We start from the raw sequence: 18,329 nt of genomic DNA, 5'->3' as shown, positions 1-18,329 counted from the left end.
TTATCTTGAATGACTTAAAAAAAAATCATTCAGCTAAAAAACCATTGTAGTAAAATATACATAACACAAAACTTACCCTTTTCACTGCTATACTTACCATTTTTAAGTGTACAATTCAATTCAGTGGCATTTTAAGCATACTCACTGAGTTGTGCAATCATCACTACTATGCAGAATGTTTCATTATCCCAAACAGAAACGCTGTTCCCATCAAACAGTAACTCCCCATTCTCCACTCCCCCAGCCCCTGGTAACCCCTGTCCTACTTTCTGTCTCTATAAATTTGTCTCTGCTAGGTGCTTCGTATAGATAGAGTTATACAATACTTGTCCTTTTGTGTCTGAGTTATTCACTTATTTTCAAGGCTCATTTATGTTGCAACATGTATCAGAATTGCATTCCTTTTTTTTCTTGTGTTAAAATATGCTAACATAAAACTTATCATTTCAATCATTTTTACAGGCACAGTTTAGTAGCATTGAGTGCATTCACAGTGTTGTACAACCATCACCACCATCCGTCTTCAGAACTTTTTCATCTTCACAAACTGAAACCCTGTTTCCACTAAAAAATAACTTCCCATTCCTCCCTTCCCCCAGTTCCTGGCAACCACCATTCTATATTCTGACTATGCATTTGACTACTCTAGCTACCTCATACGAGCGGAAACACACACTTGTCTTTTTGTGTCTGGCTAATTTCACTTAGCGTACATCTTCACGGTTCATCCATGTTGTAGCATGTATCACAATTTCATTCCTGTTTAAGGCTGAATAATATTCCATTGTATGTGTTTACTACATTTTGTTTATCCATTCATCTGTTGATGGATATTTGGGATGTTTCCACTTTTTGGATATTGTGAATAATTCTTTTATGAACATCGGTGTGCAAGTGACTGTTTTTTGGGGAGTCCCTGCATTCAATTCTTTGGGGCATATATACCCAGAAGTGGAATTGGTAGATCATATGCTAATTCTATGTTTAACTTTTTTGAGGAATCACCATAATATTTTCCACAGTGGCTGCACCATTTTACATTCCCACCAGTAATGCATCAGGGTGCCAATTTCTCCACATCCTCACCAACATTTGTTATTTTCTGTTGTTTTTTTGGGTTTTTTTGTTTTTTGGTAATAGCCATCCTAATGGGTATGGAATGGTATCTCATTGTGGTTTGAATTTGAATGTCCCTAAGCTGTTGAGCATGTTTTCATGTGCTTACTGGCCATTTGTATACCTTCTTTGGAGAAATGTCTATTTGAGTCCTTTGCCCATTTTTGTGTTGGTTTGTTTATAGAATGACTTTTGTACATCAACAATATCAGATATTAGCTTAATTATACAGCTGTTTGTGTTAAATGGATCCACTATCCCTCAGCAGTTACTGCTCAATGTGGTGATCTGACAGAACCTATCTTTAATAAGGCAAAACAATCGAACTTTCCAGAAACGGCTCAATGAAAGGCTCAGTGGAGATCTTGGGAAAACTTAATAGACTTAATAGACTTAAAAAAAAGAAATTTACAGACACATACAGAAAAATCATGAGGGGTTAAAAATAAAAGGCGTCATTGCTGATGAACTGTTTGGGAATTAGTATTCTGAAGCAGGACTAGTAAAATGCTGATGGAGACCAGCTGCTACCTTGTGAGGATCTTGTGAGAACTGAGCATTAGGACCTCTAGACAAGAGAAACAACACTGGGAGAAACGGAAAAAATGAGTGGCTGGAGAAATAGAGAACAGAATTACTACTGCCTTTTTATTGGAATCTAGAATGAAACATGTATATATTACTGCCAAATTTGTAATTTGCATTAATATTCCTAAACAGAGACAACAAATTATTGGTGCATTAAAGTGTCTCTATAAATTTTTACTGAATGAATTTATGAAAGTATATCCAGTCTATAGCTCTATCTATGATACTCTCTTATTAGATTAAATGAGATCCTGGTTCTTTTTGAGAGCTTTTATTACAAAAAGTTGTCACTTAGAACTCTTTTGGTCTCCACATTTGTGAAATTCATTTTTAAAATTTAAGCATAAATATTTAAAAGATATAACAGTAAAAAAAAAAAGGAGAGACTTTTGGAATTTGGAAAAGAATGGCCAATTTTTCTAATTAATGAATTGGCTTTTTGTCCTCATTCTTGGTCTTAAACACAGTCTATAACTAAAAACTAAGGTTGACTTTGAACTTCAAAAATAAAAATGATTGGTTTTCCAGGACTTCAAAATTTTACAGATATAGTTTAAAAAATCACTGGAAATGATTGAAAAGTAAATATTCTCTCCTACTAAAGGAAGCAAAATCTTTACTTGATCTTGAATAAAATACATTATAAAATTCCATGTATATATTACCTTGACAAAGAGAGGAAGTCTGTTTTCTTTGAAGGCAAAAAAACTGAATATATGATGTTGGCCACTCTTGGTTAATGGCACCAGGTTGCCAAAACAGTCAACATAGATGGGTTTTCCTTCTAATACCTGATGAAAACAGAGAAAAATAACACAGAACATAGTAGCTGCAATTATTACTTGTTATTTTCACAAACAAGTGGTGGTACTACTTGGAACACTAAAATTCTTTAAATATACAAACAACAGTCTCTGCTGACTGACATTTTGTTTCAGCTGTGACAAAGTGCATACGAGAACTCCCTCTTCTTATGAGTAAGGGGAATCTTCAAATGCACGATGCTATTTAATGTTAAAGTTCTCATTTCAACACTGTAGCATGTTACCCCCCAAAACGAATATATCTTTAAATCCTAAATTTAAATCTCTGATTAGGTAATTTTTGACATCACAATGAGCCAGGTTACTCGACTTCAATATCCAAAGGTCTACATTGATGGAAAATTCTGAAATAAGACAAAGTAATGTAGAAAAGCCCTGGATATTGTACTTTCACATTCACACAAAAAAATATACTTCCCAGATTGTTTTCTTTACTATTAAAAATAATAACAACAAGGAAAGATAAAAAATCTAAACTGTTATAGTCACTTACATACTTTATCAATAACTCATGATTTTTCCCAAAATAATCTTTAAGAGAGTCCTTTTCCTCTTCACATACACTGAGACAACCCCTATAGGATAGGTCCAAACTAGCTAAAAATAGCTAATTTTGGACCTTGACCATCTAAATGATCAAAATGTGAACTGGTCTTTTTTTATCTATGACTCTACTTATTAAACATTATTTTAAATATGGTCTATTAATAAAGATATAAACAACATATCAACATAATTGCTTTTAAATACAGCACCTCCACATCCCTGCTTCTGGCCACCTCTGCAAAGTTTTCCTGCTGCTCAAGGGTCTTATCCACTTTATCATCAGTCATGCAGAAACATCGCAACCTGGCTTCAATGGGGTCATGCGATTTGGCAAACACTACAAATTTGGCCATATACGGGACACAGATGATTTCTCTGTACACTTGGGATGCAAAGGTAACGGATTCCTGGATTTGTCGACAATCTATCAGCCAGAACCTAGAAAATGAAATACGGTCAGTTACCTGAAATTTAAAGTGTACCAGTTGAAAAAAAAAAAAAAGTTCCTTCAATATGATTAAAGTAGGCATTAAATGCTTCTTGGAAAAAGAAGGTGAGAGAGGGAGATGATGTGACAAAGTAAAGGGAAAGACAGGGAGGAGAGGCAGGAGGAGAGATGGGAAGGAAGAAGGGAGTGAGGGGAAGAGAGAAAGATGGTATCAGGCATTTACGATCAACGATTAAATACTGCATTTGTAACTTTCTTCCTTTGAAGCTCTTCTGAGTATTCAACCTTCTGAAATGTACCTTTAGTGTTTTGGAATCTTTTTACAGTGGTGTCCGCCCATATCAGACACTATGATAAATATCTCACTGGATGCATTTCTATTTTCCTCAGTTCCCCCTCCTACTCTTCATTTCATTTCCTGAAACTCTTTCCAATAAAATCTACCCAGCTTCTCCTCATCTCCTCATTCTTTTCCAAAAACCTCTCCAGTCACCCAGGTTGGATCAATCTAACCATTTTTAAAAATCTGCTTTTGCTCCAGAACTCCTAAATATTGCTGAATATAATTCATAGAAGAAATTATTGGTTTTGTGACTAATTTATGATTTCTAGCCTCAGCTGAGTCTGTGACGTTGCTTGGCAACTTTTTCCTCATATATCATTTTACTCAGCATAGTGACAACACTAAACCTTTATGACACTCCTCGAGCTTCCCCCTCACGTCAGGCCGTAAGAAAGATAACTCCACTGAGAAAGTAGAGGCCACCAGATGGACGTTTTTCCAATTTGCTATCTATACACTTCCAAAGGGTTATTCCAGGGCCTTGTGCTCTGAAACCTTTCTCCATCAACAGCCACCTCCTTCTCTTGACTCCTTTCCTACAATCTTCAAACATTCATGAGATGTCCTTGTCCTCTTGGCTTCTCTTTTCTTCAAATTTCTGATCCATCTCTCTTCTTGTTTTTTTTTGTTTCTGGCTTTTTGGTAAAGTGTACATAACATAAAATTTACTATTTTAACCATTTTTAAGTGTATGATTCATTGGCATTAAGTACATTTACAGTACTGTGCAACCATTACAGCTATCCATTTCCAGAACTTTTTTTTTTTTTTTTGCAGGGGAAGATTCCCCGTAAGCTAACCTCTGTTGCCAAACTTCCTCCTTTCCCCACCCCCAAAGTCCCAGTACATAGTTATATATAGTTGTAAGTTCTTCTGGTTCTTCTGTGTGAGCTGCCACCACAGCATGGCTACTGACAGATGAGTGGTATGGTTCCGTGCCTGGGAACTGAACCTGGTACACCAAAGTGGAGCACATTGAACTTTAACCACTAAGCCATCAGAACCGGCTCTCCTGAACTTTTTCCTCATCCCAAACAGAAACACTACACCCATTCAACAATGATTTTCAATTCTCCTCCTCACTCCAGACCCTGGTAACCTCTATTATACTTTCTGTCTCTATGAATGTGCCTTGTCTAGGTACCTCATATAGGTGGAATCGTGTAATATTCGTCCTTTTATGTCTGGCTTATTTCAGTTGTCAAGGTTCAGCATAGTTCCCAGCTCTTGGCAGGCACTCAATACTCCCTTTCTCTTTATACTGATTCAACGATATTTTAGTCACTGTTTCTTCAGTTGTCTGGGAGTTAATTTATTAATACAATAACTAAAAAACTCCTGACTTCTCGGTCTGTCCTATAAGGCTTTCTCTAAACAATGTTGTCAACCAACATTCCAACATTATTTCTGAAGTATAGACCTCAAGATCATTGTTGCTATACCCCAATAACCTTTCTGCATGCTATCTCTGCATTTTTGCTCATGTGACTCTCTCTTCCGCTTTTATCTGCCTATTTTGTCCTACATGCCTCATGAGTCACCTCTTCTCAGACATCCTCTCTGAAAACCCCAACAAGAATGCCCTCCTCTGAATTCTTTTGGTGCCTCTGGTGTACCTCTCATTCAGAACTTGTCATTTTCTCACCTTGGGGTGTGGGTGCATGAGTGGCCGAGCACACTGATGCACAGAACCAGAGACAACAATTGAGCCCTTGGGGTGGCTGGAACTACAAACATGTGCCACCACACCCAGTGATGGCTGTGCATTAGAACTGAATTCTTCATGCATTTCTATCTTTTCTTCCCCCCTAGAATAGGAATTTAAGCTTTAACCACTCTCAGCTCCAGTTTTCTCATCTGTAAAACGGACATAATACCTCTTGCCCTACTTAAGTCACAAAGCTGTTGTAGTAATCAAATTAAATAAATGGGAAAATGCTTAGCTATCCATTAAAGATCATGCGAATGGGAACTAACATTAATAAATTGAGTTAGTGTGTGCATATGAAATAAAATTAGATAGCTTCAGCTTTTTAAAGATGTGTGATATTTAAATGGGTAATGTGTAAATGTGTTAGGACACCGAAGAGTCACTGAAACCTCCAAACCATTTAAGCAAACCACAGTGGGCGTTGTGTTTCTGTTATCGTTCTGTTGGAAAAAGTAGTTCAGGCTATTTTGTTGACAGCAGGAAACTGATCATTCGTAAGACCTTTGGGGCTGGAAAAAGCGCTGGCTGCTAAAACCAGACACGGGGTCACACAGTCAAAGCCGACAATCACTGATTTTCCTTAGATTTTAACCTGACTCGTTGGACTTTATTACTGTATCATCATTATTACATTTGCTGGCAGGTCTAGTTTAAAACATGAAAGTAAATGCAGACCATATTTAAAACCAAATAAAAAAAATTCACTTTTAAAGAATGTAAGAAACAAAAGAAAACAAAACAAAAGACAGTTTAGGGGGAGGGGACAATATCATAGTGGCTTCTCTGTGCTGCATAACCATACCTGGCAGACACATTGGTTGTAAAGGAAACACATTCATTGACAAATGTTAATGGCGTAGTTCCTGTAATATCTTCCCACTGAGCAGGGGTGGTTCCACCTGAAATAATACAATTGTTGAAAAAAATCAGGCAAAACTCCAGACTCTGGATTGTAAAATAAAATCTCTGTGGTTCTGGCTGTGTTCACCAGCATATCCCATCCACCCCTCAGAATGACACACTGGAAACAAAATAACTAAAAACTATGTGCTAAAAAAATGACACACTGAAAATAAACACCACCTTCCAAGGAACTAAATTTAAGGGAGGTTATTTGAATAACTGCTTCAAATTACTAGGTGTTCTATTCTCTGCCTGACATTCTGAAGCTTTTATTGTAACTGCTAGGCTGTTAAGATAATTTTGAACTGTATACAGTTGATTATTTTAAAAGATCCTTTGACCAACCAAGGAGCTGAATACTTTGCTAAATTAATGAAAAGTACAAAAATTCTTTTGTTCCTGAACTTCATATTTTATGCAATTATTCTCTTATTTATTTATTTTTTTGGTGAGGAAGATTGGGCCTGAGGTAACATCCATTGTCAATCTTCCTCTTTTACCTTAAGAAAGATAGTCTCTGAGCTAACATCTGTGCCAATCCTCCTCCACTTTGTATGTGGGATGCTGTCACAGCATGGCTTGAAGAGCAGTATGTGGGTCTGTGCCCGGAATCTGAACCCACAAACCCCTGGCTGCCAAAGCGGAGTGTGTAAACTTAAGCACTATGCCACCAGGCCAGCCCCATGAACTTATTTTCAAGAAACAAAGTTTCCTCTCAGTTTACAACTGAAGGTTGGCAAAAAAGAGATGCTTGGAAAATATAAAGAGCTCAATAAGTCCTGCAGGGTGAATGAACAAATGAATGAATGCCACAGGCTGGCCTCTGCACATAGGAAAATCACCACAAAGGCTGATGCCCACTTTCATTTCCACTGAAAAATTAAGCTGGTGTAGATTTAACAGCACAGGAGGAATATGCAATTGAGATGAAGAAAAATTTTGACTCTAAAGTTTCTTAAAGAAAGAAACGGGTTATCAAAGAAAGGTCATGGAAACTTATTCTAATAGGCCTTTAAAATAAAAATTCTTAGCAGAACTGTATAATATAACATAGCAAAACACAAAAATCCAAACACATAGGTTAAGCATGTTTTTTTAAACTTAATAAATAAATTTAAGAAATCGTTTGGTGCAAGCCCATCTGAAGACAGACAGCTAGAGTGACTAGATTAGATAGCGTCTAGGCCCACCTGGTACCCACTTGATCATCTACAAGGGCAAGATGTGCCACAGACTCTTTTCAATCTTGTTTTGCTTCCATGCTATTATGTTGAGCATCATAGAAAAGTTAATCATATATACATGGACCAAAAAGTATGGGAAAGACACCCAGGAACACTAGGTAATAACGAAAAATGAGCAACCAGGCAAGAGATCATAGGTGAAGCATGTGATTTCCCCCCACACTCACTTTAATCCATATATTTGAAAATTTCGTCATATTAATAAACCTATGGGGTAAAGTCTCAACAACTTGCTATCATAAGCATGGAAAAAATACTAATAAGAAAAAATACTACTACTAATAATAAAAATACTACTAATAATAATTAATTAATACTAAAATAAGGGTGAACATTCCTGCCAATATGAAGGAGAAACAACAAAAAAAATTCTAACAATACCTAAACAACCAGGGATGGTTATTATTCCTACCCAAAAACAAAATATTTACTGAATGCCAGTACCATGTAGTTACTGTTCAATAGGGAAATTATCAGTCAAGTTGTGTAGCTTGAGCATAGGTTGCTTATATGGATTTTTCACCTGACACCATTTGTGATGGTATTATTGGGCAGAGACAACCAATGTTCTGGGAATGTCCTTCTGGAGTTTGGTAGTTGTCTGAAAGGTATTACAACTTCCAGTTGAAAAGACCAAAATTCAGTTAAATGTTAAAAATCTTTACTTTGTTTTTCCAAAGTTAGTTCAATAGATCAATGAGAAACACATAACCAATTCTTAGAAAAGTTTGGTTTGAACTACTGGGTATAATTATTCAAGACGCTATTTATTTTTCAAAAGCTACAAGATGATGTCTTCAACGAAAGCTTAAAGTTTGGCCTCTGAGGTATATGGGCTTGGACTGGAATCCCAACTCTGCCAAATATTTAGGGTATAATCTCAGGCAAGTTATACAACTTTTCTCAAACTTGATTTCCTTTTCAGTAAAATGGGGTTAAAGTTTCCTCATAGGACTAATGTGAAGATTAAAATGACAATGCAAATGATGGGTCTAATAGTTTGGCACACAGGCTTTATTTAGAAATATTAGCTCATTTCCCACCACCCTTCACTTCCCGAGTTAATTAGAATGTTTTTCTGAATCAATGCATATAACCCTGTAGGCATCTTATGACAAAGGTAATTTAACATTTGCAACGATCTAAGTTTCTTCTTTCAGAACATTTACTAACACAGTCCTACGTGACTCACCTGTTATGCTGCATAGTAATCTTAATGTTGGGGCATCTCCCCCAAAACCATTCAACATGACATCACTTGAAGCTTTGGGGACAGGAATGGTCATGGTAATTGGCTTGTGAAATTTTCTCCTTCTAGGTTCCAAAGTGACAATAGGGCTGAAGGTAGCTTTGTTGCCTAGGATCTTCTTAACCAGCTCGCTGTGCATAGGTTGAGCCTTTGTGAGGAAAAGAAAAGTATTAAAAATAACAACACATCATTATATTTCATGTCAAATTTCTTACTCAACGCATTGCTTTTTATCTCGTAAATCAGTTTGGGGGCTTCAAGTAAGATAACTGTGAGTTTAGTACTGTTTCTAAGCACTCCTCTAAAACTTTATAATGACAGCTTTTGCTCACCCAGGGATAAGTAGATTCTTTAACCATTTATTTCCCATTTGAAAAGCTGATTTGAAAAGGTGATTTTTTAATCACCAGAATGAAATCCATGTTGGGTGACCTTGCGTCTTAACACGGGCATACCTGCAGGCCTACGCGGATCCGCTTGGTCAGGGCCCCCTCTGGGAAGACGGCCTGCACCTGGGGCACCACCGTGCTGCTCAGAACGCCTCCCTCTGGGCCAATCAGGTTGCTGTCCTGTTTGATGCGAGACACCACTGCAAAGTACTGTGGGAAGTCGCGGGTGATGATGCGGCAGATGCGTTTCTTTTCTAGGTCTTCCGGGCTATCCAGCACTGCGACAAGAAATGACCCATCTTCATACAGCAAGGGCTTCCTTCTGAAAGCATTCTAGCAAACTCACTGGCATGGCTAAGAGTGAACAGACGTGGCAGCAAAGCACTTTTTTCTTTTTAAATAATAGGAAAATTTTAAAAACAAGGCTATCCTAACAATACCAGAAAAAAAATTTGCAATCTTTCAAGACCCGTTAATATTTATTTTGCATGTCTTATTTTTTTGTGCAAACTAGGTTTCTCCAGGGCGCTGTGAAAGAAAAACATCTAGTTTGAGATGCAGTATTGCAGAGCTGCCTTGTAAAGGAGGGGGTTTGAGGGCAAACCTGGGATGAAAATGAACCTATTCTATTCTTGGTTCATGTGATAGGGAGGAAACTCTTTATGAACTCCCTTTCTTTGCAATTTCAAAATTAGCTCAAAAACTAGTTACTGTGGTTTTAAAAAGTAATAAAGCCCTTTCAGTTCTCAAGGGAATAGGCAGGAATAAAACCTGTCTTGAAGGGCAAGGTTTGTGTTTGTGTGTTTACTCCAGTAGGACAGTTTTTTGAGATAGTCACTGTGGATATAAAAAACGGTCAGTAATTATGAATCCAGGGTTTCAATATTCCCTGGAAACCATTAACTTATCAAACTTATCGTCCAGCATCAGGAGGACAGGACCATGGGCATTAGTGCAGATATGTAGGGCAATACAAAAAATCAGACTGGTTTAAAATGTAGAAAATTTGAACTAAGTGGATTACTGAATTTATTAAGAGATTATGGAAAGTTTTTCATTTTTAGAAATCATTTACAATTCATTACAGAGTCAGGAATAGCAACTATGTGGTGTTTTTGACTATTGAGTATAACTAGGTACCAAAAGCCAGAAGTCCTGGAATCTGATCATGCATCACTGATGCTCTGGTAAACACTAGCATACGCTTACACAAGAATGCATTTCCAAACATAATGACTGTGAAAATACACAAATCTGAATCTTTGTTTTAAAACGAGCTTTTTACCTATGTAGAAAGTAACAACAGCAGGCCCCCGTCCGAGGACAAGATGCCAATGCTCATGGCAGTGTCAATGTCAGATAAATATCTCAGAGGAAAACATCCTAAAACTAAACGTGGGCAAAAGAAATGGTTCCAAGAAGCAGAGCAGCTAAATATTGCATGGAACAGGCTTTATCAGTAAGATTCCTGATCTTTGTATCTTGCTTGGAAGATACTGACCTATACATCTAGAGGGCATACTTTCTTCTTCCACCCACCCTGTGGATAGTGGAAGCCTGGTCTCTAATCTTATTCAATTTCAGCAGGATGCAGAAAGAAATATGAAAGCATCAGCTGTTGGTCTACTATCCACAAGCCACACCTGAAGCTACTGCAGCAATCCCAGAAGACAGAGAGACATGACAACAGCTGTGCAGCTGTGTGTCCAGCGCTATACAACATTTGGCATGCTCTTGGCATTTAGGCAAAGACCTTGCCCTATTTGTGTAGTTACTTAAAGTAGAACAGGTCTCCTGGTATTAGGACTGGACCTTGTCTCTGTGCAACCTAACGAGCCCAAGAATGAGCCACTTCCTTCTAGTCAAACAGATATTTCAACCTGTGGTAAAATGGCCCAAGCTGGATTTGGGATTTACAGAGTCTAAAGACATAATGAAAAAATAAGTTCCTTAACTATATGTGTACGTGTGTCTATGAAATTCGACCCTGGCTAACTTCCTGTGTGAATTGTATGTGGACGTTTGAATCCTTAATAATCGAAAGTTAAAAAGAAATTATATTATCCCATGATGCACTAGTTATGGGATATGTAAGTTTTTCAATAGAAAAGCTGAGCACTTTTTACCAGTGTCTTAAATATCTAAATTTTCAAGTGAGGCATTTTTTAAAGTCACAGATTTATTATCCAGTATCAGCTTATTTTGTTACAAAACAATAATATCTATTCTATCTTGCGTCTTAGTTTTGAAAAAGTCCACACTAAAGATGGAGACATAGTATGTCTCGTTACTAAAATGAGATATTTGCTATTTAAAGGATTTTTTTTCCTGCATGCAAGAGAAGTAAGACTAGGTAAATAAATTGTGCCTTCCATCTCAGCATCACTGGAACATGCCAGATTCCCCTAGGTCATAATGAAGTGCACTGTTTTCATGCCTCCACTTTAGAGTTCTTTGAAAACCCTCAGTATGAAGTACCTTCATCCATGCCATTAAGGATTTCATTCAATTCGTCTTCAGTGTATTCACAGTAATGCTCTTTCCAGCTGTCCCCGTTCTCACTGCGCAGGACCACCAGTTCCCTCTCCTTTCCTCGAAGGGCGGCAAAATGAGGGATCTCCACGATCACAGGCCTGTCATGGTAAGGCAGAAGGTTTAGTGTGGACAGGAGCTAACCAACAGCAAGACAAGCACCTTGACTCTGTCTGTCGCAAAGTGACCTGGAATTCTTCTCTTTCTGGGGACAGAGACAGAGTGGGCTGTCCTCTGGAGCTGTCGGCTAGCAGATGGTTGCACAGTAGCACTCCACCTCAGGGGCACCAATCCTCAGGGTCATGCTGCTACCTTTAGCCAAATGATGTTTCCCTGTGAGTGCATGTGGCATTCTTGAACTTCTCCTTTGATAAATGTAAGTAGAACACATTTAACCAAAAGAAATGTACATGCATATCTGGGATGTGTGCCAACCTCCTGAAACGTTTTCTACAAGGTGCAAAATGACAAAATGGTTTAAGAGGGAAAATGGCTCACGTGTTGCACAGTTTGATGTGTTGTAAATGAGGAGATGTCAGAAAAGTTTAAGACTTGGGAACTAAAGAGTCATGCACTCATGGTTTTTGTTTATATTTTCTTCATTCGGGGTAACAATAGGCATGTGCACACATGTGGCTTGAATCGAGCACCTCAGCAGACAGCCCAATTGTGTGCAATGCCTATTATATTCAGGATCCAGAACATGCGCCACCCCACTACTGTCAGGTTGCATTCACTCTCAGAATGTACAGAGGCTTTTGATTTTTCAGTCCAGGTTGCTTTGATACAGACTCCGAATTTATCATAACAACATCATAACTAGCACATAGTACAACTAGGCAGATCTCATGCTTTAAACGAAAATGAAGGTCACAGCACTTTAAGGGAAAAGATATAAAAACATCACTCAAAAATAAAAGTCACATACCACAAGGGTCAGAAATGGTCTACTAAAGATAGGTTATACAGAATTTAAATCATAGAGAGGGACATGTCATGGTCACAATGACAAAAAGAGAAATCATATTGCAGAAGAAGGAGAAGAATGGGGGCCAGCAGCCATCAATTTGTTTTAAGTCACTCCTACCCAAGGAATTTGGTTCCAGGAGGCCCCAGCTGAAGGATGCGGCTGACCAAACTTTCTCCCTCATTAAGTGGGGGAGGAGCCGTGGGCAGGTGAAGTTTACTGAGCACATCCAAGCAGCAGTAAAAGAAAGAACATAGGTCAGCTTCAGGCGTTGTTTCCCACAGAACCCCAGCGTCTCCAGCTGAGCAACAGGGTGAAGTGCGGTTTCACACTGCGTTTGGTTCTGCCCCTCCATTGGTCACAAAGAGCAAGGAACCGAGACCCAGAGTGTACAATGGAGGTGTGTGGAAGGAGAGCACTTAGGGGCTGGATCTGTCCCCATTTAGGTTCACTGCCAGGGCATGAGCCAAAAAAGAAAAATAATATGCTCCACAAGAAAGACCAAGCTGTTGGGAATACAATAAAAACTCTGACTCGGTAGAGAGGCCAGATGTTTTCATGGATATTCCTTGACAGATCTGAAGATTACTAAAAAGCCTAAAAGCCTGAGCACGAGGGAGGGAAAAGGGCCTGGTCCAGAGCACAGAAGGACTTGTGGGGGAAGTGCTCCAACCATAATGGCATTCTCTGATGCAACCCAGAACTTCACAGGCTCCTTCTAGATCCCTGGTCTGTCTGACAAGAGGACACAGGAGGGGGTTTCCTTAGTTGGGAAATACAGACACACCCCTTTTCAGGTGTGAACAGAATTTGGAGCAACCAGTTAAGAGTTTGCTCCAAATTACATAGCTTTAGAACATTTTCTGAATTCTAAAGCAAGAAATCCTCTCCCCAGTATGACATTGGCAAAGCAAAAGAGTTCATGATTCCTAGGATTTTCTCCCAGTTTTTAAGCACAAAGACTCGATATGACAAGACTTAAATACAATTGATTTGTTTCAAAGTATTTTGAAACTCGTCCCCGTCCAAAACTTTGTCCTTTCGTCACTTTTCAGCGGTAGCTATTCATTTCTTGGGATATTGAGATACCGCTTAACATAATAGCAGCCATACAAACAACAGAAGAAAGAAGAAATGCTAATTTCTGCTCAAAATTGCTAAAAAGAGCATGGCGGAAGTTAGTCTGGATTTTGTTGTCTTCATGAAAACTACGACTAAATAGACTCCCGGTGTAATTTTAAGACTCAAGGTAGCAATTTTGATAACAGAAAAGACAATCACATAGACTAAATTTTTGGATCTTCTATAAAGGCAACACTGCTTTCCAAAGTGAAGATAATGACTCTGTTTCATAATGACATGAGGCTTTAAATTTATGTTTAGAATAGAGTAGTATTTCTTCTTTATGACTTTACCACTTAAGTCTCAGATGAAATAAAAAATACCTACCATCAGCTAAAACATGATTATTCACATTGGGAGTCTAGCAGCTATTATCACATCCAAAGAGAAAGAATAATAATTCACCTGAATGTTTAACTCATTAATGCCTTCAAAGAGAGGCATGTAAGTGTAGTCAAGCATTGAGGTGCTACTTCCAAGTTTTACACAATTTCATAGGGGCCAATCTTCTTTCAAAACGTTTTGACGTACCTTTTTCCACTCCATCCTAGTGATTTCATGTAGAGGACACAAGCTCACCGGTGACTAAGTGGGAGGTTTATCAGAAACCCTTACCCAAGGAACTGAGCACCAGAAGGTCCAACTTCGATCAGGCGACTGGCCAGGCCTTCTCCTTCCACCATTGGAGGCATTGTTGCCAGCCTATGGCGTTTGACCAGTCGGCAGGTGACTCGTGTCGGGGCAGTACATTTCCGAGGGGGAATAATGATACGGAGCCCATTGTGTCTGCATCCTCGCATAGCACCACCTCGGGCATCCACCATAAAACTAACCAGGAAACTAAAAATTAAAATAGAAGATTAGATGTGTTGTGAAATATCAGAGGCAGAGAGATAAGCTTTGTCAAGTTAATTTTTTTCCATAATGCTATGTTCCCCAAACACCTCTTTTCTATTTATATGCATAGTAGCAAAAACTTTGTCCTTAAAGGTTATTTTACTTTATAACAATGCCTTTATTTCTGTTTCATTATTGTTTCAATTTTTGTATTATTTTGAACTAAAGAAGTCTGCTAATTCTTGTTAACAATAGTGATATTAAATATAAACTGTAAATTAATACTATGCCCAATTGACTTAGAAAGAAAGTGGAATGAAATTAAATTAAGAACACTGAGGAGTCTTCTTTTGTTACAAATGCAAAGGCTCCTGCTTCCTTCTAAGTGTGTCCTGAAAAATCCCCATATTGAAACAACATAAGGATAGAGCAGAGAGGAACGACCAAACTGCAGTTTATCTAAGTTAACTCGACTTTTCTAAATTCCATCTTGTCTAGCTCATTTTAACATAATTCTATGACTTAGGAAAAAAAAAGATTCCCAGGCCTTCTCCCAAGATCTAACCTGTGTACATGCATCCTGCTCCAACATCTTACCCAGGATGCAGGTTTGTAACTGATTACATTTCAAAGAAGAGGAAAAGCAACATAATAAAATGTTTTAGATAGAACCAATTTACTGGTTGAAAAGCACTTTTTCACTTCTTAAGTAGGAATCTCTCTGTCGTGCCATGCTAACTGAAACAAAGATGGGGTGGACAGGAAACAAGATTATAAACACCTTCTACTCTGTTTTGAAGTGGGAAACCCTGGGCTCATGTTGATGGAGGATATCTGTGCATCAAGATTTTCCCCAAATTATAGTAAATTGAACGTGGGACATCATAGCTAATAATTTAGAAATGTAAAGGGATCTCTATTATTTTTCCCAAGCTAACTGTTCATGAATCCAAGGTGACTCAGCCTGTTTATTTTAAATGTACCAAGAGGAAAGGTTTGATTTACTTTGAAGTTGTTTCCTTTGGGACAATCTTAACAGATCCTGATGCAGCTTTGTGTCAGTTCCTGTCATTTTGTTAGTCATAACACTCATTAATGTGTTGGAGGCACTCACTTTGTCAAGGAGCAAAAATTAAACCAGGCAATCTGACTGTTGTGCACATATACACAAGGACACAAACAAACAGTGTGTACGCCCTTACACAAACTACATTACTGTCTTTCCCAGTTTTCATTGTATTTGTAAGATTTTTAGACCAAAACAGAAAGAGGAAAGCACCATATAGGTGTATTATGGATCTACTTATAGCTTCACCAGCGCAGAACTATACCAGATTCACCACACCTAGATACTGCATCCATGACAACATTTAAAACATTTGAAGCAATTTCATCAAAGTAAATTATGGGATAGAAACACAATACATTTATGTTATTTTTAGACAAGTGAAGAAAAAATATCTTAGCATCCTCTTCACAGCAGAACACAGAGCGCATTATTAAGCATGCGATTAAACAGAAATCCTGTTGCTAGTATCAAAAATGGATGTGAAGGAGCCCAGAGTCCCTGTCTGAAGCACACCATGCAGGACGAGACCACAAGAAGAGGCACCAGAGTCCTTCCCACATGCAGGAGCCAGCCTAGACGGGCCATTCATGCCCCGCCCTATGTAACCAACAGTCCAGTACTGAGGTGTGGATGTTTCTGGTCTTTATCAAAACACAATGAGAAAATGTTGGCTGCTTTCCTACTACTAAGTAGTCTTTCAGTATGAATTCTTAAAAAAAATTCTTTCCTATTTGTTTTTTAAAATGTAACATTGCTCAAAAGATTGGAAGAACTGGTAAAACTTCTCCATGAATATAAAAGTTTCCATGCCATTGTATTATTTTTGACTAGGATTTTTATAAACACTAGAAAAAAGCTACTTAAGTTTTAACCAGTGCTGTTCCAAACTCATTGCCATATTTCTGACTTTCTCTAATTTTTTGCTTTATCTTTTGGTTACTATCACCATTGGTGAGCAGAACAGGGACTCAGACTAGTAAGGAATTATTACAATGCATCTGCTTAATATTATCAATCTTCAATACTATTTGTATCTTTTGAAGGCATTTAGGGAGTTTCCACACTCATGCTACGTGCTATTATATTTCCACTATATCCATTCCGGGGACGGCTTATAGCTTATACAATGCCTCCACCTAGAAGAGCATATAGGGCATCCTCTAGTGGTGCATTAATTGAAGTCGCTATGTTCTTGGCTGTAACAATGTTTGAGTAACTATATGTTTAATTACTTTCTCTGAGTTTGTATCATTGACTGTTCCTTTTGAAATTCTCTTTTGTTCTCATTTACTCCATAATTTCCATTTCCATGCTCCCCGTGTAATGTTTGTTACCCTATTAAGTGTCAGGTGCCCTGCTAGGAACTGAGAACACAGAAAAGACATAATTGCTGCTGCCAAGATGGTCATAGTCTAAGCCCCAGATGTCACACGATGGTATCGCTTACTCAGAATCACTTACTTTCCTGGTCAATGAAAAATGAATTATAACCAAATACAGGAGTCATATACATGCCATAACGGCAGCGGCCTTGTTCTCCATATTTCTTCCTGTGTTCCCCCAAGGCCCAGCACAATGTGGATGGAGCACATAATAGGTAGTTGATAAATAATTGTTGAATAAGTGAATGAATGGAAGACTGAAAAGGGCAAGTTGTAAGAAGTTGTATATATTTCTGTCTAATAAAGAGAGAAGAAGGCTAAAGTAGAAGGCAATTTCATTTGGTCTCTGCACAACCAATCCAGTTAGAACTCATTCAAATTACTACACTCACATGTTTCAGCTCATAAAATAGCAAAATAGTTGGGAAGGAGTATCCTTAATATGAAATATTCTTCTACAGGCCTTTTCCTGCTCCAAAATGAGAGAACCAATAAATTTATTTCTCTTGATAGAGGACTAGTAAGAAATGAAAGTAAGCAAAAACCATTTGAATAGACCAAAGTAAACCATTTTCTTATGAGTGAAATTACATGAAGACAGACCAAAGATTGGGAAATCAAAATAAAAGAACTTAAAGACTGAAGCTGCAAGTAAATAAATTTAACTCTAAGTGTGTTTGTGTCATTATAGATCTGGAAAGTAATCCCTAAGTACTGCATCAGAACACAAAGCAAACTGGAAAAATTAAGGTGCAAATATGCATAATTCAGAGAAAAGAAAAATTAAATCTCCAAAGAAAATAAGCCTTTGCTTCTTTATCAAATAACCAAAGAAATCAGCACAGACTACAAACAGTGATGCTCTAGCGAGGGGATTTTCTTCAGCAAGAGAGAGAGACAGAGATTGAGAATAAAGCGAAACAAAAAGATGTCAAGAAAGAAACAAGAGGATTGGAAGACATGGAAGAATTAAATAATAGTCATAATGAATAAAAATGTCTGTAAATTTAGCAAGAAAATACTCTAAACAAATTAGACTCAAATAATGTAATTGTAGAA

The 18,329-nt window shown here is 37.8% G+C and overlaps 1 protein-coding gene across 50 annotated transcripts in view; it reads right to left on the bottom strand.

Annotated features, from left to right (window-relative positions):
* The window catches only part of ANK2 (ankyrin 2), a 627,576-nt gene that overhangs the window by 34,384 nt on the left and 574,863 nt on the right, over positions 1-18,329 (bottom strand). For 35 of the 50 annotated variants that reach the window (XM_070504620.1, XM_070504623.1, XM_070504625.1 and 32 more), the window contains 7 exons: positions 14,598-14,822; positions 11,840-11,994; positions 9,428-9,639; positions 8,916-9,120; positions 6,379-6,475; positions 3,284-3,512; positions 2,370-2,495 (listed from right to left, as the gene is read on the bottom strand). In XM_070504620.1, the coding sequence (XP_070360721.1) occupies positions 2,370-2,495; positions 3,284-3,512; positions 6,379-6,475; positions 8,916-9,120; positions 9,428-9,639; positions 11,840-11,994; positions 14,598-14,822 (1,249 nt within the window). Of the gene's footprint in view, positions 1-2,369; positions 2,496-3,283; positions 3,513-6,378; positions 6,476-8,915; positions 9,121-9,427; positions 9,640-11,839; positions 11,995-12,980; positions 13,080-14,597; positions 14,823-18,329 lie in introns of all 50 variants that reach the window. The other 15 variants (XM_070504610.1, XM_070504608.1, XM_070504607.1 and 12 more) reach the window with 1 other exon arrangement.

Source organism: Equus asinus, chromosome 3 (assembly GCF_041296235.1).
Source record: "Equus asinus isolate D_3611 breed Donkey chromosome 3, EquAss-T2T_v2, whole genome shotgun sequence".
NCBI classification, from domain to species: domain Eukaryota; kingdom Metazoa; phylum Chordata; class Mammalia; order Perissodactyla; family Equidae; genus Equus; species Equus asinus.
This window is presented reverse-complemented; position numbering and strand designations above follow the sequence as displayed.